Genomic DNA, 24,306 nt, shown 5'->3' with positions numbered 1-24,306 from the left:
GATGAACGAGAATCGGCTGTGTTTGTATGATTTTTTTTATTCTGCGTGTAATAGCCAGCGAGAGTGGAGCGTATGCTGTGCGTTGCGAACTAGTTCCGAGGTTTCGATTATTAAAAGAAGAGTTTTGTGTCCCGAGATGTATATTTGAAGCCTTTGCGTCGGCCTTGCGTGCTAGTACCATACGGGGTAATGTTGTGAAACTGGCTATCTGTTGTAGCCACAGGAATATGTGTTTGTAAATAGCGTTGCATATCAGTAGCTTGTGCCATAGTATGGGTGTTGTGAAATGTAGTGGGTATTTTTAATGAATGATTTTCGTACAATATGGAACAGAACGACAATTGTGAAATACACTTACCTGCTACTGCATGAGGAATCTGTTGTGTCCCCTTTCCGCGAAGTGTTTCGAAGAGTGTTTGTGAAAGAATCAAAACGCTTTTTTTGCGCGAGGGGTGACTTGTGCTGCTGGTCGAAGCGCGTCTTTCATTGTTTAGCACGGACGCTTTTTCTTTCTTTCTGGTGAAGCTCTTGTAAATGTATAGAAACAAGGGCGAAACAAATTCAACATAAAAAAATGTTTTCAATACGTGTTCCGAATGGCGTGCGGTGTGTGTGAGTGTGTATAAAACCAGGAAATATTTGCTTCGTGTCTTTTTAATACACATTTAAGGGTACTGTAAAGCTATTTCTAGTGACGCAAATTGTCGTGCTCTAATGTATGGAGAACATATTCCGATACATTGCAGTTCAACGCAAAAGTGGCAAATAACTGTGCTGCTAGGTGAATGTACCAGTGTAGAAAGATTGACCAGAGAGAAAGATTGAGTGAAAGCAACGAAAAATAGCGGCAGTCGTGACACAGCCGTTGATTCATAAGTTCCGTTGGATGACCTGTTTCGTGGCGTTGCCATAGTTACAGAGTGCACCCTTCCATAGGAATCGCTGGGTTGAGCGAAGGCAACCGGATCTTTCTGCGATTTAGATCAGCCTCCGAGTGCCCGCAAATGTGTGTACACGTTAGTGCAGTGTAGCAGTAATTTCGTAAGTTTTCCATTGCAATTGAAGGTTGCGAAAACCATTCGGGTTTGAAGATTTGATAAAATAAGATAGTCATTGAAAAAACCGTACAAATCGGGAAAATGTGAAGTGTGAAAAATTTCACCATTCTTCTCTAGTGTACCTGGTTGCGATAAAACCCCATTTCGATCAGAGACAATCCTGTGCCTGAGTTGCAAGAAAATGAATATAATGGTGATAAGATAAGGGGTCGTGTTTGTTGCGGTTTTTTTTTCACTCGCTTTGTATCCCCCGTCCATCGGTATCAGCAGAAGAACCACCAACCGTCGTCATACCATTATCGAAAAGGGGATTGCGCCATGGCCATTGAACAGCACGTACAAACGGACACGGATACATCTTCGGCCGTTCCGCAAACGTAGTAGTGTGTTGTGAAATTCAGGAATTCCGGGATTGCAATCAAGCGATACTTGTGAATCGTCACGTTCCTGCAGTGGCACCACAAGACAAGAGGCCATTGTAGGAATTGAGACTACTTGATCGGTTGTCTGCATTTAATATCGCATCAACAGAGTGTTGGTTGGCTGAACCATGCTTGTTCTAACCTTTGTTCTCTTTTCCCTAGCTCCATGAGCCAACGTTCTGGAATCATTCATCGCACCGAGTCTGTGACCATCGGCTTCAACTAAAGTTCCTTCGGCTGTTTTTTTCCCTAATCCGGAAATTTAATCGTAATGCCGCTTCCAAAGGATCAACAAAGTGCGTAACCAAGGAGATAATCGTGAAACAACGTGTTTACAATAACGTATGACGTGTCCTCTCTGTATCTGTTGTAGCGTCAGCCTGATAGTGAAGGTAAAGCGCGTGCGGCAGTTTGTTGTGTGTACCCTTCGTTTTCCTTGCGATTAGATTTCGCGTTGGAAGTTAGTGTGCGCGTATTTGCAGCCGCGAAAATGTGTGTATAAAGTTCGTTTAGCTGGCTGTGTGTATCGCCGTCATACAAACGTGTTCGTCGTGCAGTGAATGCATAGAATTAGCTAGTACAGAACGGTTTTAAAATTCAGTTAAAAATATGTTTCGCCAAGAAATGCTGTGCATAGCAATGGATCTATGAGCCGGAAAAGATAAAATCACCCAAAGATTGCAAATCACATATACAGTGAGCTGCATGTGATGGATCTTTTGTGTAAATAGCACAAGCCTTAGCACGTTCCTGATTGTGTGTAAAGAGTAGTGTTTAAGTGTTGATTACTGTGTTAGAATTTGAGTTGTTATTAAGTTTTGTTGAGATTCTTAAATCTAAGTGCGTGTTATCACGGATAAATATCGACGGTTCCACAAGTGTTATATTAAGCGCAGTTTTTAGTTGTTTTTATCGCGCCACCGTGTACGGTGCGGAAAATGAATACACATAATACGACCACGGTTAACGTCGCACCATCGGCCCCGGTGGTGCACATCAATGAGCTACTACCCCTTCTGCACAAACCGGATGAGCAGGTGGGTGGATCTGTTGGATTCACCCCCTTGGTGGCAAATGTGGTCGGTTCCGATGGAGCAGCAATTTTAACTGGTGCTTCCAGCGTACCAGATTCGGTTTCCGAGCCAGTTCGTGTGGATCCTGATCCGGGCGTTGGTTCAACCGGTGCATCAGATGTGAATGTGTCCCTTGTAGCCAACTCCAACTTGGCCATATTGAATCGTCTGCTCTCCGCTCATATGGGAGCGAGCGGACAGGGCAGCGAGCAGGGGCGGATTAGCGGTGGCAGTGGGTCCTCCAGCAGCAACGGCGGCAGTTCAAATTCCAGCCACAAAAAGTGTCCCTACCATCGCCAATGTTCGAGCCATCAACATCTGCATCGGCATCTGCAACATCAGCAGCAGGCGGCTTCCGGAAGTTCGTTTGCTCCCGCTTTTTGCCGGTATCGTAATGATGGCTCGAGCTCGTCGAGCAGCAGCAGCAGCAGCAATAGCAGTAGCTGTAGCAGCGGCAGTGGCAATGCTTCGGCAATTTCGTACCCGGTCCGAGATGCCATCTCGACGAACGTTTCGCCGCCGCCGGTAAATGCGGTTATACTTGTCGATCGGTACCTGCTGATGGAGCCGGTCGAAGGAAACAATCTGTACCGGTGTTACGATATAAAGTCGCACGAAGAGCTCGTCTGCAAGGTATGTTAAGTAACTCTCATGTGTTTATTAGTTGTAGAGTGCTACCTGTTATACCAAGGACAATTCTTACGATATCGCATCACGATTGTTCATCTTTGTGCTTGGTGCATACCTGGGAGTAATTGTTTGTCAAATTGTTTTCGTCGTTAAGACTGAAGGCCGTTAAGTTTCATAGGGTCTCCATCAACGTTAAATGCGAAACAGTGAGTATGTTTTAATAGCATTTTAATTAAAACCCAATATGCGGTTTGTATGTTGGTAGAATATACCTGGAAATTATATTACCCTCCAAATGCCCTAGACAAAGAACACACGAAATATTTATAACAAAACATAAACCTGTATTTCCTGTGCACAGCGATGAATCATTCTTTTTTTGCGTCGCATGAAGCTGCGTCACCTTGGTAAATGCGTACACAGCTCAGGCTTATCTTCGCAAGTTTCTAAATTTGGAAAGTAGTCCGATAAGAACCGGGTGTATCGGGTGAAGACAATATGGTTAGCACTCTTAGGGTAGCAGCATTTATTGTACACAACACAGCATGCATTCAAATATCTAAATCCAATTTCAGATTGCAAATAATCCGTGTTCCAACCTGCTAACGGCACATTTCCGCCTGGATGGTCATCGACACGTAAACTCGCTGCACAAGGTCATCCAAGGGAATAATCAAACTTATCTGCTGTACAGTCCGTCCGAGGTAAGTGAAACCTTAGTTTTAACCAGTCTTTAGAAGAGTTTAAAACAATCAAGATCGGAGTCTTAATTTAAATTATTGTCTTTTCTCCTTCTGCCTTGCACCCTCTATAGGGTGATCTACATTCTTACGTACGCGTGCGTAAGCGGCTTCGCGAACCGGAAGCACGGCGACTATGTCGTCAAATGTGCGAAGTAGTCAAAAGCTGTCATGAGCAGGGCATTGTCTTGCGAGATCTCAAGTTGCGGAAGTTTGTATTTGCTGACCGTGAAAGGTAAGTAAAGGACTTAAAAATTTATGCGTTGAAGAAGGTATTTCGTCGTTTCGCCTTCGTTGGTTAAGAAACGCTAGAATATGAAACAACAGTCGAAACCGGATAGGAATGATAACTTTTTGCATCGTTGTCGCGTGCGAAAGGTTGGATTTGTAAAGCATGACGCAGCATGTTTTATTCGTGTCGTAGGAGGATTGTAAATGGAACTGGTCAAACGGGAACTGGAACTAGCCAAATATTCTCAACCAGTTTTATACTAAAGGATTTTAAGTGTTTGTTTAATATGACGCTTGTTACTTTTGTGTAAGTGACAAGAATTATTTTTTCATCATTTGCCATAGTTTGTGCCGACCTGTGAACATTGCGGCAGGAAAAATGTGCTACATTAGGCTGTCGATCGGTATCTTGCCTATAACGTACACCGGAAATGATTCATTGTTGTGTAGTAAGTTGAATTTATGAGCGGTTGCAAACAATTAGACGCGAAAATATGCCTACATTGTGTGCCAAGTGTTCATTCAATAAGACAACATGCGTAGAACACGACCGGTGAAATGTGCTCGCTGGTTTGAAGGCGTTTGCGCCTAAGCACAATATGGAAACAAATACGAGCATGAACAGTTCCCACGTTAGGGAAGTGTGCGCGTTGTTATTCATTTGGTAACTTGCTATGAGATTACCCTTATCAAAGACAAAAACATTTTATCGAGATCAGACTGTTTGGTGCTTGCGGTTGGGACTAATTTCGCCTATTCTTTTCTTGCTACTTTGACGGAACGCCCCCTGCACACAGTACCAGTCAATTGTCCCTCTGCGAAGGTTATGGGAGTCTTTAGGTAGTGATGCAAAATGTATACATCATGCTTCGGAACTTCCTGTGGCCTAAAGTTTGTCAATCACGCGCAAAGTTGCTGTGCACTGATCAGATCATAATTGCTGGGCAACAAAACACAGACAGCTGGGAGTTAATTTCGATGTGCGTGGCCAATGAGTGTATTGTTGGACTGATATGCAATAGCAGTGATCTTGTATGGAGTGACGAAGGAGGTCAGCCAATAAAATAAGCGTATACTAATAGTACTCGTGGGTGCGCAACAATATAAGACAAATAAACATGTCTGATGTGTACATCCCAATATTTTGTTGAAAATAGAATATAATTTTCTAAATATTTTAAATTTTGATGGTACATCATTGTAAAAAGCGATCAGAGCTGCTGATGAGTACGTAACATTGTATACCTAAATGTGATGCAAATATGTTTTTTTTATCGATGTTTGCTCATGCTTAGCAAATATCTCTTGATGCAAATCAATCCCATAATATCTTAAATTCTTCAAGTTGCCCTCGATTGAGCACGCATTCAACCACAACGATCATCGCCCAAGGGTAAGCGAAAGGTTTACACATAGTGGCACATACACGTTCTATGAAAACTTCCACCAAACAAAACCAAACAAATCCATTTTTTTGCACTGACGTCTTTTTGATCAATTAAAAAGCAAAGAGTCGGCTGGGTAGAAACGATGCAAGGGTCAACAAAATTATTTGCTAGGGTTTATGAATATTATTGTGCGAAAGCGTGTCTTTATAAAGCGAATTAAAACCGTGTGTAGAGAATTTCCATATAATTTGCCGCTGCCACGTGTTGCATGTTATATGTATCGGTATGTACGCAATAACTATTGTGCGCGTGTCAGGGAAGAGCAAAGGGCTCGGATGGCGCTGTAGTACAATAAGCAAAAAAGGGGACCGCATTTCTGCTTACCTAGCTCTCACCCCGGTCGAAACCCGGTTCACCGGGCTAGTCTTTCGGTACTTAAACACGCGTTGCTTGGAGTCATGCATTCTAAACGCGTGCTGCGATAATATTCTTCCTTCGTTACCTCACTAGACCGTGAAAGGTCATCATTATTTTGCTCGCCGCTCAAACAGGTCGCTTGCGTGTTCGCACAACATGTAGAAGAAACTAGGCAAAATAAAAAATAAGGCTACTGTTTTGAGGTGAAATCCTACGGTTTTATGAACTCAGATTTTGGGAGAACTGGGTTTCGAGTTTCACAGCAAATTGCAATTGGTCTTTTTCGCTACATAGCTAGCCTTGGTTTGTTCTGAAGAGTGTTTTATGAGGACAGCTCGCTACTATTTTCCACCAGTTGGCAAATTGCAGACCTACACTGCTACTTCTTTGCTGGGTAGTAAACTGGAACAGCGGAACCTTGAAAACTATGGTTCAATGAGTGTGTAGCCTTTATGCGAACAGACCGGCCACCACCAATGAGAGCGTGATGCGGGCTTTTTCTCTCATTCTTTCCCGCGTGGTTGACCGGTTGTGTCCTGTCCTCTTCGCTCCGTTTTTGTCTCGTTAAGCGCTCGCTTGTGCTGTCCAGGTGGGCCTTGGGTGCGGCTTGCTAACGGCGGACATACGGTTCTGTTTTACTCTGGTTTTTTTTATGCTACTTATTTTTCTCACCAAAAGCAAAGCACAATACAGTTGTAGTCTGATGTTGGGGTTTTGGGTGGATTGGCTGAATGCATTGCCTTTGGCCATATGCTCTATGACCTCAATAGCATGGCCCCAGTATAGTGGTAGTGCAGTGAACAGACCATTATAAGCAGGGATGGAAGCGGTAAATGTAAGGGACGGGAAATCGAGAGGAAATAGAGTCGCAATCGTAATGGAAATCATGTTTCATGGCAAGTGGCGGTAATAGAGAGACGTGGCGCGAATAGGAGAGGTGTCTGAAAATCGGAGCACGTGTATGTAGTGTTGTTCAATGAAACGTGGTTTATTGATGGCAAATATACCATAGGTATGTTGCGAAGTTTTACTTTGTCGATTTCTTGTGAATGATTTAGAAAGACATAAGGTAACGTACATACGTACCACACTGGATATAGTTTTATTAAAGTGTAATACTTCAAATTTTAAATGATTTTTTAATAAAATTTGTTCCAAGCAAAATCAAAAGCAAAAATTATGGTGCAATAGAAGAAAAATTAAGCGATGTCATATACAAAGATCGGTACAAGGAGTGAGAAGATAGATCGGAATCGAGTAGAGCTGAACAGGGACAAAAAGAACCGGTTAAAGCAGGCTAGCACGTGTTGCAACGTGACATTGGATGCGCGGTGTAGCGGTTTCGCCGTCGCAAACGATCGTCAAAGTTATCGCAATGCCAATAGAAAGACACCGCGCCGAACCAACGGACAGACTCCGCGCTGCTGCCCGCCTAGACAACAGCAGCTCCAACGCGCACAACCACAAGCAACGAAAATGCCGTTGTTGGTGTGTTGTGGCACGGCGCGAAAACGCGTACACTCGCTTCGGATATGTGAGACCACTACCAAGCTCTGTGGTAGTGAACAAAACGGCGTTCAGTTTCTGAACGTGTGTGCCGATGTGTTGGAGTATACCGAGGTCAATTGCATCGCCTGCGTTCGTTTGAAACAGCAGCATGAAAAGGAGGAGGAAGAAGAGGATGCCGCGGCAGCTAGATTGTCGATTGGGTGGCATTCAGCATAATCTTCTCACCTAATACCACGCTCTGCGCCCCTAGTATGTAGTAGTGTTTGCCTACGCTGTTCGAACGAACGAAGCATAGTGGAAGGGAGACGAAGGATTGAGCAAGGAAGCTCGCCGGCGTACGAAATAAAAAAAAAAAGAGACAGAGAGAGTGGGACGCAATCGCGACACGAAGGTAAACTGACATCTCGCAATTCTTTCAAATAATGGAAGTTGATCTTTACCGTTGAAACATGCGAAACAAAAAGCGCCAGCACACACACCAAAGGGTAGTTCGCAAGACGGACGATGTCGCGATACTCTATGCAACCATCTGTTGTTACATTTTCTGTATTAGGACACGTGGTCTCTTCATTTTGGTAACACAAGAAATAGATTTGTAGGTTTTAGTAGATTGCAAAGTATGTTTGGGTGTTTTTTAAACTCGAATAAAGGAGATTCATTGATCCAGCTATATTGCTGCGGGTGGAGCTGCTACATTCGGTGTGTGTGTTTGTGTGTGTGTGTATTTGGTTCGAGCCATTGCACAACACCCAGAACAGGCCGGTACGATGATGTCGATAACTGACCTTCGCTGCTGCGGTTGTTTCGACGGCGGCTATATTGAGGTGTATAACAAGAGGAGGAGTGCGTTGCCAAGCTGAGTGATGCCAGGTAGTGACCGGAGTGTACTAATTAGTACCCTTGAATAAATTAAGTTTAACAAGCTGGTACTACACTGCGGCGCCCGGAGCAATGACAACGAGTGAGATGGTCAGCAGAGAGGTGAGGATTGGTTAGGACAGACTCTGCATGATGCAATTTTGATGTATTTAAAAATACAAATGAATGTATCATATATAAGCTGTTCAGTGTTTAGTTTTATTATCATCGCGACTGATCGTATTCTATTAATGTTTTAAATACATTTCTAGTAATATTATCAATCCTAATGAGTTAAAATCTATTTGAATAAAGAATATTAATGTATGCAGTCTGCTATACTCATAATTTGATAAATTAATTAATTTCACCACCTCTATGGCTGTTATAGCAACAATCCTACATTGGTTTATTCATTCGTATTCAGAAGTCTCATCTTCCTCTGGATGCCAATTGTATGATCAACAATGTTGGAGCAATTCGGTTTTTCGATTTGAAGGTCTCCTATGAGCTACGACATGATGTAGTGGGGCTTGCAGTCTGCCAAAGAGAGGAGTGCATTTGACCGAGATCAAGACCACCGAAAAGGCCTTTCGTTTGGCATTTGTCCACACCATCCAGTTGGTGTCAATGGTGGGGCGGATATTGAGGCTGTAGTTGCAATCGCTGAGATGCCCTCCGACCACTCTCTGCACACGATACCTCCGAGACATTGAAGAAGAGAACAATTTGAAGACAACAATTGCAGACGTATCAGCTGAAACTGCTAGTAAAAGGGAGGTGGCACAATGCCGTGAAAAGGAAAGAGATATTTGACCATGACCAAGATTGTGTTCAGGCCGCCAAAAGTTGGTGTGCGTGGTTGTGTAGTAATCCAACGAAGAGAAAGAATAAGTCATATAAGTCGAGGTCGCGATCTATATCTAATGCTTGTGGGCTGCTGTTCGTCTTAGTGGAAGATGCATAATTGCTTTTAAACCTTAGATTTCTTTAGTACAATAACCTTCGAGTATCTTTTGGTTTTATATGGACGTTAATGATTAAATAAAAGATTGAATACATGTTGATAAATTATTCTATATTATACTACTTTCATCAGTCCAGTCCAGTCCAGAAAAAAAAACTTTTGTTAGAAGTGTCTCTCACAAACTGATAATGAATGGTTTGCTTGTTATTTGTTGTACTAGACGATGAACTACAATGCGCCACATGCTTTCCGAGTTCTAAGTAGAATGAGTTATATGCCTTCGATTGCTGTTGAAGCTACTCTTCAGCAAACCGATGAGTGTTATTTATTAGATTAACAGCAATTAGTTCGTTCTCATTACCTCATCTACTAAGTAAATAAAGTCTTGTCCATGAATTGCTTAGAAAGGTACGGCGAAATGAGGTGGTACGAGAGTAGGGCTCTTGCAACACGATCGCGAAAGGGCAGTGTCGATTCCAAATTGAATTAAAGTGAGGAAAAAAAGTATGGTGAAATAAAGAAAATTAGATAAGCTTAATTCAATAAGCATAAATTTAATAAGTAGACAACTAACTTCAAAGCATAACACGCAGAACAGAACACGTTAGTGTGTGCGTTTGTGTGTTGATACGTATGTAATTTATATGTACGAAAAACTTGGTTGGTTTGTGGTTCGCCAATCTCGCTGTTAATTGAATCGAAATATAGGCTATCTAAGGTAATTAACTCCCTAAGGCTGTGTATGTGTTCAGCTGCACTTATTCGATTAGAGGTGATAGCGTAACAATGACGGGCTACAAATCGAATATGTGGATTGTTTTGTTTGTTTGTTTTTTTACTAGACAATCCTTATTCATATTATTCTAAAACAATTCATGTGCGCATACCAAAAGCAACTTTGTCCATAAAATTCTTCTTAAAATTAAATGAATTATGGGTAATCGTTTCAAGAAGATTTATAACATGTTTTGGAGTTTAACAAGCGATTCTAATTAATTCAAAAATATAACACACCGTTATCATTTGGTGCACTGAGTGCTTTGAACTCTAGCAGCACTTTTATTATATGCTGTTTCATTTGTCAATATGATAGTATTTTTTTTTCTTCTAAAATCTCTTTCGAGATGCGAGAAGCGAGAAATGCAGATGGCCGAATAGAAAGTAAGTTCGTTCACCACATCACTCTGGATCACAAGAGAAGGAGGAGGAAATAATGGTTAAAGGCAAATAGTGTTTGAAAACAGAACCCGTGGGAAAAAGTTACAAATCCTATTGTTTGAATCCTGGATAGAAATCTTACTGTTGCCGTAATGGTTATATTGCAGCAATAAAAACCACCCACATATGTATGTGTTCGGATCGTTCCCGCACAGACAAACATACATAATGCCGTACTCTGTGGTTCTGATCCGTTCCCGACTGATCGTTTCGATAAACTGAAAGTCTCCTACTCGCTGAGAAGGACCTGGTGGCTGCAGATGTTTAATGCTACTACCTTCTCTACCTTGAAAAAAAGCTTGCAGAGAATGATCACAGTTCGGGTTTCACAGCACAAGCTGCTTGTTTGTAATACTTTACATTGGCGTACTACATGGAATGCACGCACCTGGCGAGAGTCCTGAAAGAAGAAAACTACAAGTCTTGCACAGTGCAACACTGCTGCACTTGGTGTATTCTATTTTATGGGACTACAACTTATGTGCTTCTTCATGCTGTGTACCAAACAGTGGTAAAGAAGGATGAGGTTTCGCTTTTATGAAGCCACGCTTCCGCCTAACCTTACACTGTGCAATGTGCACATTCGATAACCAACTTGAGAAAACGTTTCTTTCATTCTTTCTGCTCATTCGTATGAATGCTACAAACTTTTGCTACCTGGGTCCTTCGAGGTCAGGAATAGCACCTTCATCTTGTTGTTTTTTTTTCAATAAGGGATACCGTATGATGCATCACATCAGTACGGTAACCCAGGAACTACATAGAAATAAAAAAGGTAGGCATTGTTACCATCACATACCGGTGTTTGCTCTGTTTAGCAATAGGACAGTGCGCTTTGAACGTCTGATTCCTCACCGTTGCCATATGTTGCTGGTACGATCATGTGCCTGCGAGGATATGAATGTTGAGGGAGGATTTTTCTCGTTTCCTTTTCCATTCCCTCTTCGTCAATCTTTAGATCCTTTTTTTGAATTCCAGGACACGGTTGACTAAATGATCTAATGGAAGGTTCTTGGTTATTGGGACCCAGAAAAAGGCAAAATGCGCGTGACAAAGGCAGACGTGCCCATGTTTCTTGTCTTGCGGCAGGCATTTCGTCTGCCGTTATATGATGCCCTATTTTGATCGAGAATCATGGACCCGAAGCGAATAAGCGACCTAAGATGTGAGCAGAGTTCCTATTGCTCTACCTGAACGCTGGTAGCTATCGATATAAAAGCGAATGTGAAGAGTTCTTCACACAATGAATTACCTTCAGCTTGTGGAAGCAAGAGATGGAAACAACTCCGGGATCCTATTTTAACATTACTGGAGTTAGTAAACTTTGAACAGATGTGCACAATACGATTGAATGTGTTTATTCTTTGTATAGCGATTACCAGCCACAATGTTGGAAATAGGTCTATAAAATGTTAAAGTAGGTCAATTTAATCATAAAAATTCGGTAGAAGTTGAAAATTGAAAAAAAAATGGAAATCAAACGGTCATAAACTATAGACCTTCTTGATGTAACGATCGGTAGCGGAACTATAGGGACTGATATACACTTACTAGATAATCAATCCTTGATACGGGAGATCGATTTAGATGTGAATTCTACCACTAGCATACTTACCGAATTCATAGTGTCTTATGATCTTATGGACCACTGGAAGACCGTTACAGGTCCCATTTAATGACATGATCAAGCCAGTAAGACAAATAATTACATGGGGATACAACAGTAGGCATTCTCCGATTGTTCTTCAAAATGATCAAAATGGATTCAAAGAATGTGTTCATAGTTTATGAATATGCAAAATACAAAAATAATCTTATTGGTTGTCCAATCACCTAATCCGTAATTAATTATGTTCACGTAAAACTGTTAGTTTGTCAGATGTACACTGGCAAAATATTTAATTGCATAACTGATCGTGGTGTAAAAACTATCATTCAATCCCTCTTTCTTCTACCTGCACTTGCATTTGATTACAATTTACTTTGAGTTCAGTTTTCACCAACCTGGGTTGGTGCAGGGCGTGCTCGGAGATTTAACGAGAGAAAGACGAGAGCCTTTCGCATTGTACGTTCACTTCCCTGTTGTCGTCGCTTAGTGCGTTAGTGTATGCGTGTGTGGTGTGACTGAACGAGAAATAATTCAAAGTGCGTTGCAGATTATGTGGGCTACCAACGTTTTGAAAATATATGTAACGCACTGTGAATGGCAAGAGTGGGCTTTTTCTTCTATCTTCCGTATGTGACTACTTCGTTTCGTATGCCGGTCGGTCGGTCGAGCATTTGATCGGTGTGGGTTTTCCTTTTTGCTCACCTAACCTACTGCCGTTCGTTGATGTATTGCTTAACAAATGCAATTGATTATTAAACTGTGTGTGCAGCAGTCCGAGCGCTCGGTGGGCCCGCGGGCCGTAGTTTGGAGACTACGGACGTTGCAGACCTTATGTGAGCTTGCTTGTTGATCGTAACATCGAAGACTTTCGTATTCGGGCTGGAAAAGACAACAATTATACGATCTAATGCTACTGAATTCGACGTTGGTTACTAGCCACAGCACTAGTACAGGGTGAGAACAGGCACCTAAAGGATTTGGTAACTTTTGAGAGATTCCAGAATTTGCTTTAACTGATACTCACAAATCGCATTCAATAACAATTGATTGCATTTAACCTGTTAGTTCAACTGTTAGTTATACTATAATGTTTTTTAAAACTTCAATTACTTTGTAACTCTGTCAGGGAGAACAGGTCAAGAAATTACTGTTGAGTGAAAACATTGTGTAACGGTTTTATGCTATTCAATGAAAATCCAGCACACAATGCTGCCACCAGGAATTAGACCCAACCATTCAAACCTAAATCCATCTGACTTCACTGAGCCGCTTTCCGCTTTTCACATGCCCTGAGAGAGAAAAGGTGAAACTATCGATAGGCCGCATAGGGCATGGTTGGCTTCAAAGAGAAGAAAACCTCGAGATAGTACCTGCTGATGATGATGACGGTGAAACACAATGTAACTTTCTCAGGTTTTCTTCCGCGTAAAGGCGAAGTTCGCTTTAGGGGGTAGTAATTTGTTAGGCCAAGTGTGCTTCTTCCTCCCAGGTACCAGAGCGCAAGCGTTTTTTGCAATTGCATATTTCTGTGTTGCTTTGAATGTACAAGCTCTGGCAAGATTTTCTGCTTTACGCTTTGCTCTCTTTTCTTCCTATACCGCACGAACCCCACACCAGCAGACGCTGTAAGAGTGCGGAAGCAAAAATAACGTCTCGGTTGGTATGGTCGGGGTAAGGGTGGCATAGCATTGCGGCAGGATGTGAAGTGAAGGCAGGAAATTTTAGATAATGAACAGGAAATCAATGAATTCCGGGATACGTAACATGTTTTCAAGTGCTTACCGAATTGAAAGCCAACAGGAACAGGAACAGAGTCTATCTGATAATAGACGCTATGTCCCGCAACGAAATAGAGAACATAATGCTTGCATCCGATGACAAAAGCAGGAAGAGATGCAATGACCAAATGCACTACACAAGTGTGCGGCTGAGTTCATTTATTGTGATTAAAGTAAAACAGTAAAGCAGCGAAGCGAAGAAACCATTTAGGTTTTAAGATCAGCTCCTGGTTTAGTAGAGCTGTTATGTATTGCACCGTATTTGTACTATACCAAGTGGGTGCAAACATATTTTCAAGTGGCAAATCACACCTATGAGCAATACGACGGTGGTAAGCGCCAACGGCCATAAATAGCTCTAACATTCGCCCATGTGTCAAACTGCGTCGAGACGTGGCCCAGTCGCCAACACCTATCCTTATATCTCCACATGATACTTGTTGGACTGTCAATAACCTCTGCCGACTTGAGCAAGTAAGAGGGCGTTCGTTGCAAAAATGGCATCTCGCTCGTAATGACCACGATCGTGGTTTTTATGCACGGTCGGTGACGTGCACAGATCAGTGTTCACCAGCGCAGTATCATTTACTTACTAAATGCCGACATGGAGTGGAGGGCAGTATTTGCTGGATCTGTTTTCGATACTTTCCTTTGTACCCTTTTGCTTGGGAAGATTGATCGGACACCCGCGACATGAACGTTTCAAAGATTGGTTTGTTTTCTTCTTCTCTGTATTGCCGCAAATAGTTGTTGTATAAAATATAGCAAGAAAATTAAAAAAGTATATTTTTTACAACTCCATAGTTAATTACATATGAAAATGGCTCCAAAACAACATTGGATGGTAAATAAATATTACAACACCACAAACGAGTCAGAAATATCTTGTGAGCTACACGATTCTTTGCATCCCTTCTCATCTCCCGCTTGGCTGTACTATTTTTATTTAAATATACACACAAGATGTTGCACCATGTATACATACAGCTAAGACCATGGGAGAGCGTGTTTGAACTTGAGCGCTCGCGAGATTATTTCGCCAAGTTGGTTGGTTCGCGTGTGCCGACGATCACACACAGCAATAGTGGACGGACCCTCCCAAAGGTGACCGTAGGTGGTATGTACGCAGCCATACTTTAAGCGCACAGAGTTCGCGCTGTTGCACGTTTTGCTAGCGATGTAATGGAATGATGGTATTCGAGCATTTAGCAATATTTAACGTATTGCACCGGAGCGTGTGTAGTCTCGAGCAATGGAGCGCAGCCCCGGATTCGACGAGACACATTCATAGACGACACGCTAGAAATACTTCCATCGTACCAACACATAGCGGCGAAACGTACAGAACTCTTTCTATTTAAAGTAATCGCAGTGGATCCATCTTCGCTTGAGGATTGACTTTCTTCTACATACTCACCACGTTCTAGGAGTGAATGATTGCAACATTCACTGCCCTTTTTGCACTTTGTGCTGGCAAATAGTCGCAGACGAATCATCGTCTTCTCCAAAACCCTGCCAGCTCTTCTGGTGCCCAGGACGGAGGGCGCAAATATAAATCACAACTTAGAAAAGAGTTCGCAGAGCTATACGACGACAACGGTGCTGGCTAGCAAGAAGTGTACTTCATAAGATAGTTGTTGCTCGTACTCGGCGAACGTGCATGGGTCGTGTTCTTTCGGTTGGACCTTTTCACGTGCGCATTGCATTAGCATGATGCAATGCTAATATACGTTGCCGCACTCCACCACTACTCCGATGACGCACTCAGTAACAGAGCCAGCAGAGGCCGAGAGAGAGAGAGAGAGAGAGAGAGAGAGAGAGAGAGAGAGAGAGAGAGAGAGAGAGAGAGAGAGAGAGAGAGAGAGAGAGAGAGAGAGAGAGAGAGAGAGAGAGAGAGAGAAAGAGGAGAGACACGTTGTCATAGTCGACCATGCGGAATAGTGACGGCAGCGGCGGCGACGGCGGCACAGTTGGTGGCGTAGAATTGCGTTACTCGCATTTGGTTGGATGGTACGCGCGAAGAAGTAGCGCGCGCGGATTTGGGAGCTCTCGTTTGTGTACGCTCTGGCGTAAAATGTTTGTGTCCCTTTTGCTAGTGCCCCTTTCGCTCCTGCTTGTATGACGGGACGTTAGTGCGGGTTAAGAAACTTACGAAATGCATCTTACGTGTGTGTACGCTACCACCCCTTTTCGGGTGGTGGCAAAAGAGCAGTCAGCAGTGCCCCATTCGGTGGCGTGCGGCACATGAGAGATCAACATTGACTGGCCGGAGGTGTGTCTGTTGACATTTTTTTGCCGAACATTTGCCAAACAGCCCGATAGATTGTACATTTTTGGCCGAAGGGTTATTTGACTGGTGGATGGTGATTTTGAAACGCTTTACTGTCGTGAGATTTGGTATAAATGTAGAATGTATTTGATTCAAAACATGTTTTATTTAGCATGTTCCCAACCATAATCGTGGGCTAGTGGTAAAATGTTCTTTTAATACGCTTTTTGAGATATGGAAATCGTCGCAGTTTCATAATATAACGCCATAAGGTTGAACGTGTTGCGAAATTCTAAAGATTTCACTAAACGTTAGCCTCGGCTATTCGTCCTTGTATTTTTCATTGTTCCAACCACTATGACTGTTAGGATGCCTAAAGAAGGATACGTGTTGCCGTCCCTCCACGTCTTATCTATCATCCTCTGTCCGTGGTTTACGTATGGTGCATATAGGGCTGCCGTGTGAGTAACAGTTTATTTGATTCATTTCATGATGTTGCGAAACGTGGCGCGCGCTTTTTCGCCTTCGACGTGTATATTACGCTCCCTGCCGCTCGATTCGAAATACCGTAATGCTGCGGCGGTGGTGGTGTCGAGGTTTACGAAGCATTCAGGTTTACAACCCGGTGGTGCGGTGGTGGCAGCAGGATGAAGCAGAAAGAAGGAGCATGGGCACAAAACTCGATCGCGCTTGTTAAAGGACCGCCGTACGCTCGGATGCCGATTGACGACAGCGTTCCGATTTTACAACAACGCCCATGCTAAATCCGTCGTGTCGTGTGGTTGGGCTTGTTGTTGGCTTACTCGCGATTTATAATCATCCCGTATTTTGTCACAACGAGAAGAGATGGGTGGGGCGGAGGTGGAGTGATTTTTTTTGGTTGCAAATTGCGAATGCTTCATTGCTTCATTTGCATTATTTTATTATTGCACGACACTGGATCGCGTTTGTTGCGCACAAAGTGTTGACTTCATTTGATATGCTCCCTGTTGCTATTCATTTATCGTCACGGACGAGGGCGAGGACATTTATAGTAAAACAATCTAATAGAACGCATGGACGCAACTTTCGGTATAACGGATATTGTGGAAGCTAATTTTAACGCAATCGCAGGACGTACAGATTTTTGCGGAAAGTGTTTCCTAAATGCCTTTTTGTGCGAAAAATTAATATTAAAAACGCAACGATACAATGTTCGCTTCCGATGCATGTATGCTATCCCAATTCAGCAAATTAATGGCAAAATATCCGGTTTCCGGTAAGGTGGCGATCTTCCATCAAACAACTATTCAATCTTCTAACGCATGTTTGATGAATTCAATCAGCCAACAAATAGTATATTCTTTTTTATAGAAGAAAAAAAAGAAGAGGACAGCCGCGTATGCATTGCGTTGACCTTTGATTGTTTGATTTCAAGGAAAACCGTGGAAAGGAAGATGGTCCGTCCGGTTGGTAGTCAGTGGCGAGGGCACTTAAGCGTAAAGGTGACGGCGCGTGACGCACCACCTCTGCGAAGAGGTGGTAGAAACCGCGATCAAATAACGCTTGTTCGCTGCTGCTACACTCGGTGGTGGAAGCTCATTTACATGACAACAATCCGGCATGTTTTCACCTTCGGCCAAAGCAGCAGCGGCCGGCAATGGGCACCGGATATAATCGAACGGTGAGGCCGCGTGGCTGCGTGCGCGCAACGGTGGTGGTGTGTTTGGTGCAGTAACAATCGAAGGAAGGCAAGCGGCATTCATCGGCATCGGCGAAAACAGCGAGAAATAAAGCGAGATAGAGCGAGCCTTTTGGATGGCCGATTGGAAACAACTCTCGCAAAAAAAGAGAGAAACGATCTTCTTTTTTATTTGGTAGCTGTGGTAATGAAATTTCAGTGTGAAACAAAAGCTGCGTGGAGGACACACCACTAAACCGCGGAGCAGTGTCGATCTCGCATTAGATGTCGAAATTGGTGATCGTATGATTGTTCAGGGGTAAAGGCACTGTTCAGTTGACGATCAGAGAAACATTAAAAAACAGGCCGAAATGTTTCACATTTGAGAACTTTACGGCTTATGGAATATCAAATATTGGCGGCAGGCATATGTAGACTGATCAGAAGTGCGGTCATGAAATACAGCATAAAAGTAGCCACTTGGAGGGAATTCGCCAAAAACTGAGTAGCTAATAAAAAAGTAAACAAACCAAAAATCGTCACAAAGTGTGATACCAATGACGATGATCGTTGCGCCACGGCTAAGCACGTGAGCGCGCCAGTGAGGCAATCGAGAAACATAGGCGAGGGGGGGGAGGGACCCAGCCAACCCTGAGGGCCAAGGTAGCGGTCGTGAAATTGTTATTTACACAATAACGAGTGTTTTTGCAATAGACTGCAAGGATATATATATATATATATATATATATATATATATATATATATATATATATATATATATATATATATATATATATATATATATATATATATATATATATATATATATATATATATATATATATATATAGCAGACGCTACCTTCGAGTCGACCTTTTTCCAGCATTACATACATTTTCGGTACAACTAAGAAAAAGACACTACAAAGACAATGCGCGGTTGAAAGTTTCATGCACTAATTATAATTTGGCCCTGAGGTGTGGTGGCGAACAATGAGACTAAAAAACCTTATTGTCTCCTCCAAATCATTCTTCTTCAATTTACAACACACGTGATCACGTTAGTCTTGCAGAGACTTATGAGAAACGATCCAAATCCGGCCTTGTAGGAGCTGGACCGTTTATCATTAGAGCTTCTGAACGCGCTTATCTTACCTACATGTTAAATGGCATAGATTTCACATTCAAATAACCTCCAGATTTATTTAATCTTCCACGCTGTCGTATAAAAATCGTTTAATTTATCTTAATCGCTCAAAATAACATATCTTCAACTACATAACGTTTTCTCATGTGTGTAATTGGTTTACCTTTTCGCAGGACGCAATTAAAGCTGGAATCACTGGAAGATGCCGTCGTACTGGACGATCCGGCCGAGGATTTGTTGCAGGATAAACGTGGCTGTCCCGCCTACGTGTCGCCGGAAATCCTGCGCGTCAATACCACGTACTCTGGCAAGGCGGCCGATATGTGGTCACTAGGCGTTATACTGTATACGATGCTGGTCGGCAGGTAGGGCACTTACTACATTTACTTCTAAATGCGGAAGTAACTAATTACAAAGGAACGAACGATTGCGGCCGGAGTCTTTGTGGTGGTCTTGGGAGCGAAGCAGGCGTAATAGTAGATCATTATTTGCGATCAAAGCCAAGATGCCTTCGTAGTTCCGATTAATTCGATCCGATGAATAAGTTCAATGATCTGTTCGAACGAACAAGTAGAAACGGTATTTCTATCTATCGCACCCATTCTCATCGTATAACGCGCTGGATTCTGTCTTTGCGCTCCAACTCCGCTGTAGGTCTGATCAAATATCATAAAATCAAATCAATGGTGTGTTACCAAGTTTTGTTTTGATTTCTATGCCCGGGATTATGTACAATGTACGCAAAATCGAACGGACAGAACGCGTGTTTCATCATGTATTAGCACAGTGATTTGCTCCGTTTCGGCATTGCAATTGTGTTGAGCGAACAAAAGTGATGATAACGCTTTGCAGAGCGATAGTACCTTGCCAGAGCAAGATAACGGACAAGTGTCACGTGTCCATCCTCAGCATTGCCTCTTTACAGCAAGAGACTGATTCCTTTCCACGCTGAGTGCATTTCTCTAATCCGTTCGGCATTCCGTTCATGCAAACCAAATTTACTTTAGGGTGGTGTGTTCGCTTAAGCTTTGATGCGACTGCAATATACATGTCCTAACCTGCCCGAACACGATCGAACGCATTTGCGCGGTGTCACGATGATGACTCCCCAGAGAATTATGCCAGTCGTTGACTTTTGTTACGATCGTTCGTTTCCGTGGTTTTCATTATCATCAACTTAACCGTTTATTGCCACGGGGCGATGGCAGAGAGAAATCACGTTGAAACATGCTTACGACTCTGTTACTCGGCATAAAGGCGCGCTACATCATGCGGTGATTGTGAGCCACTGAATTCCTGAGTCCGAAATCTGCCAAATACCGTAAAATGTTCGTCTGCTTTGGGGTCGGCTGGTATTTTCAGGTATTTCTTTGCCGTTAGGGGAAGGGGGTTTTCCCCCAAAAACATTCTATGACAACGTCATTATGATGTGGGCGTGCTGACATCAGTTCGGAGAAGCGAACGAGCATAATTTGAACGTCGAGAGAAGATTATTTACGGTAGAACGTATCTGCTGCTGTCTTGACTCACTCTTTAGCAATGCAGATGGACAATATAGAGGATGACGCTGTGGTGTATGACTCATTTGCTAAGGGACATTGTTGTCATATATTTTTGTCACATCCACTGAGCTTTCTGTTTTTTTTTTGTTTTTTTTTTCATCCACCATCCCCTATTTTAATAACATGACTATTTTGTAATTAAAATTAAACCAAAGATATATGTTTTAAATAGTGGTTATTTGATTTGATAACTTAAAGGTTGCATTAATGTGTATAATCTTCCGCAAGATTCACTTTTAGTAGCCATGAACCGTTAAAAGCAGCAAAAACAAAACATCGGCCAAAAACGTTTATTTTTGCTACCATTCAGTAAGGGAGTAAGGGAAGAACTGACCAAAGGGCAATAGCCGATGCCAAACGTAGTAAAAGCGAAGGAGATGCACAAAGAAAAAAAGCAAAATACGCGCAACGGGTAAAAGCGAGGAGCCATGTTTTCTTCAAGCACAAGATGTTGTTCACCAAAAGCGTAAGCGAAATGTTAGAGAAGCGTGCGTGGACGCAAAGAAGCGGACGGAAAATAAGCCTTTAGCTGGCAAAGGATAAGAATTACCGAGCGCAGGATACGATCAAGAAAGGAGCGCAGAAAACAACGTCGGGCGGCAGGTGCACACGCGACCACATTTTGTTTTTGGCTTTAATTTACGTGCGTCGCGCACACATTCACACATACCGGCACAGGAACTGCTGTCTTTAGTCGTTCCTAATAATGCCGGACATCCTCTTTTTTATCTTTGTTTTATTGACGCTGTCCAGGCTCGGATTAAGTTGCACTGAACAAAAAAAAAAAAAAAAAAAAAACGAGCGCGCGAATCAAATATGATTCGCGATAGAAGAGGTTGCATCTGCATCTGCCTACGACGCAAAGTTCGTTGAAGAGGTAAAAAAAACCCTAATGAGACTCCAGGAAGCAGACAATTTTACTGACATCAGTGAATATTATACAACTGCCCATTTCTAACTGTTCGATTTAGTATTGTCGTAAACGACAGTGATGAGGGCATTTTTATTACACAAAGATAATATTTACGTAAAAAAATTTTTGGTGATTGGTGTGCAGCTTCTTTACAGCAATATTTAGCTGTAAAGAAGTCGTAAAGTGTCTTCTAATCGCACAAGTTTTTCGTTTTTATGTTGTAATGTTGTATTCCGAGAAAAAACCAGCGCCACACCCACTGTTGTTTGGTTCATTTCAAAGTTGACACTGTTGTGTAGTGATCGTGATCAAATAATCATATCAATGAATGTGACAACATTCCGTTTACGATCGATCGCGATCATATCACAGCTGCCATTGGATGACCCTGAAACTACGTTCAAAACAAGCTGTACAAACCGAATTCGGTCACATTTTCTACATATTGTTGAATAGCTACTGATAAACTGTTTTAAACGGCGGATTGCTAAACCATGTGCAGTTTGTACTGTGTCCCACAAAACCACGCTTTAAATTTAGTTAATTGTTATTTGTAGCATCGCATCTACTTTTTTTTAAATGATCCACACTGCTAGAAAAATGAAAATTATGTTAATACTTTGTTGTAGTTTCAATAAAGAAGCGACTCATTTTTTTTATTTCTCTCGGAAATGAAGCCAAAATGCATGATTTTTGAAACAAAATCCAGCTCAAATCCCTGAACAGCTTAACCCAATCATGCGTGCATGTACGGACAGCCGATAAGCATCTGTGCATTTTTGAGTCCGTGTATGCTTGTATGTATGGGCCCTGGCCTGTACGTCAAACGCCTGGTGACCCGGGTTCGATAGAACGGGCACAAAATATGGAAAGAAATGCACTGATCGAAAAGAAACCGTGTAAAAAAACGGGCAGATGTGTTTCTGTTCTTCAATTCGGCTGTGTGTTTTTTGCCCCTCTCCATTTCTTACCTTCTGATCTTTCCACTGGCCGAACAGTAGGGGTGTAGAAGCGGTGCACCACCAACAGCACACCATAAAACAGACGAAAGGATATTAAACATCACCGTTTTTCTTCGGCTCTTGGTGTGTACTGTGTTGCGTGGCGTCGGGTGATGGCATCCCGATAGAGCCTGTGGGCTCAAAGATAAACGCCTAGGAAGGATGCAAAGCAACGAGGAGAACGATGGCGGCAGTACGTTAGCCAGGAGGAGGAGGAGGGCACATAATGATGAAACACATGTTGCTTGCCAGTTTCCTGTCGCTGGCAAAGGATACGTAGCCGGCTGTGCTGTGTTATCCTCATCGGGACACACTGTTGCACCGTACTACGAAGCGAGTGTAAGGATGTTGAAGAAAAAGAAGAAAATGGCTGGTGTGGCGGGGTGGACCGGACTTTGCAGCAGACGAGAGCAAAGCCGTTTGCATTCAAGCTTGGTTTGGCAGGAGAAGATGCTTCGCTATGATACAGGTTTCGCTCTTTCTCTGCTACCTTCAAAGATCTTACCGAAGGCTAAAAAAGACACAGATGCACGATCCCAGCCACAGATCCAGATCCTTTGCTTATATCCCATTTGAAAAGTGATGCGTTATATTTGAGGCCTGTTCTTTCCGTTCCTCACACACGCTTTTGGCGCGGATGACGTGAAGATGAACGGAGAGAAAATTATGCTTTTCTCTGATTGCCACTTCTTTTGTGTAGGTTTCTCTTCGCCCCGATGCTCATCTGGCGAAGGTTGCAATGGGTGTGCTTTCAGAAACTGCAATTATGTTGGTCCACCTGCCGGCTGTTGAAATTGTTGTGTACCATGCGTATTTTACATTTCATTTTTGCGTATGAATTGGATCTAGCTAAAATTACGCATGTTAGTATTTATCTCGTGCTTAGTTTAGCTTACGCTTTCATTCGATCTTTGAGCTTTGATATAATAACCAACTCTATTGTAGGGATTCGGTGATATACCTGTAACGTATTCTTCATTGTTATTTTTTGTTATATAAAATTGCCACACTCAACCGAGTAGGCCCGGTATAAGGCACGTCGCGAGGAGAAAATACCTTGTTGTAGATCAATGTAAATCAGCATTATTGGGCTGAATATACGTGCCGTAATAATGCAATAAATAAATAAATAAATAAATTGCCAAACTGAAAAACTAATTATGGTTTTACAATTTTCTTTATTGCAGATATCCATTTAACGATTCTGAGCATGCATCACTGTTTGCCAAAATTAGCCGCGGACAGTTTACTGTCCCAGAGTGCCTCTCGTCGAAGGCACGCTGCATGATACGTGCACTGCTCCGAAGGGATCCGGAGGAGCGCATCGCATCAGAGGACGTGCTTCATCATCCATGGTTGCTGCACGATGATAGCAAGGACCACGCATATGGTGGCTTGCACTCCAGCAGCCGTTCCAGCAGTAGTGGCACTGCTTTTGACGATCACTGCGTTCCGGAGTGGTACGATCCAACGGACGAGAGCGACATTGGTGGTGGCAGTTCGTCGTCTTCATCTTCACGGATGCACTATTCGTTCGCTACGGGGGACGCCTTCGACAACTAGGCTGTTGTTGATGCACGGCGATGGGACCCCGGGGCATTAGCGGACGATAAAGACGATCAGTTCTTCCTCTCAAGCACAAAAACGATGAAAACTATTACCAGCCTGGAGCAGATGACTAGTTGTTTCAGGATTTCACGGATAAATGCTGTGATTGTTTGATTTATAAGAACGATAAATAGCAGTCGAGTGGAACTAGTATCCCCGAACGGTCATGCAGTGAACATGCGGTAAAGCGATAAAAGAAAAGCAAGCTGATTGGCATGTAAAGGGCATACACACGCACTATTAAATATT

The 24,306-nt window shown here is 42.7% G+C and overlaps 1 protein-coding gene across 3 annotated transcripts; it reads left to right on the top strand.

Moving 5' to 3' along the window:
• Positions 1-31: 31 nt before the first annotated feature.
• On the top strand, positions 32-24,306 carry LOC121596122 (tribbles homolog 2-like). Of its 3 annotated transcripts, none has more exons than XM_041920789.1 (7): positions 32-186; positions 1,643-1,776; positions 1,854-3,186; positions 3,759-3,887; positions 3,998-4,158; positions 19,147-19,338; positions 23,637-24,306. In XM_041920789.1, the coding sequence occupies exons 3-7, from the start codon at positions 2,419-2,421 to the stop codon at positions 24,010-24,012; spliced, it is 1,626 nt and encodes a 541-aa protein (XP_041776723.1). In that variant the 5' UTR covers positions 32-186; positions 1,643-1,776; positions 1,854-2,418; the 3' UTR covers positions 24,013-24,306. The 3 variants fall into 3 exon arrangements, with proteins under 3 accessions (XP_041776723.1, XP_041776722.1, XP_041776721.1); XM_041920788.1 differs by adding an exon at positions 747-1,041 and having other exon boundaries at positions 1,643-3,186; XM_041920787.1 differs by having other exon boundaries at positions 1,643-3,186.

The sequence above is a fragment of the Anopheles merus genome, chromosome 3R (assembly GCF_017562075.2).
Source record: "Anopheles merus strain MAF chromosome 3R, AmerM5.1, whole genome shotgun sequence".
NCBI classification, from domain to species: Eukaryota; Metazoa; Arthropoda; class Insecta; order Diptera; family Culicidae; genus Anopheles; species Anopheles merus.
This window is presented reverse-complemented; position numbering and strand designations above follow the sequence as displayed.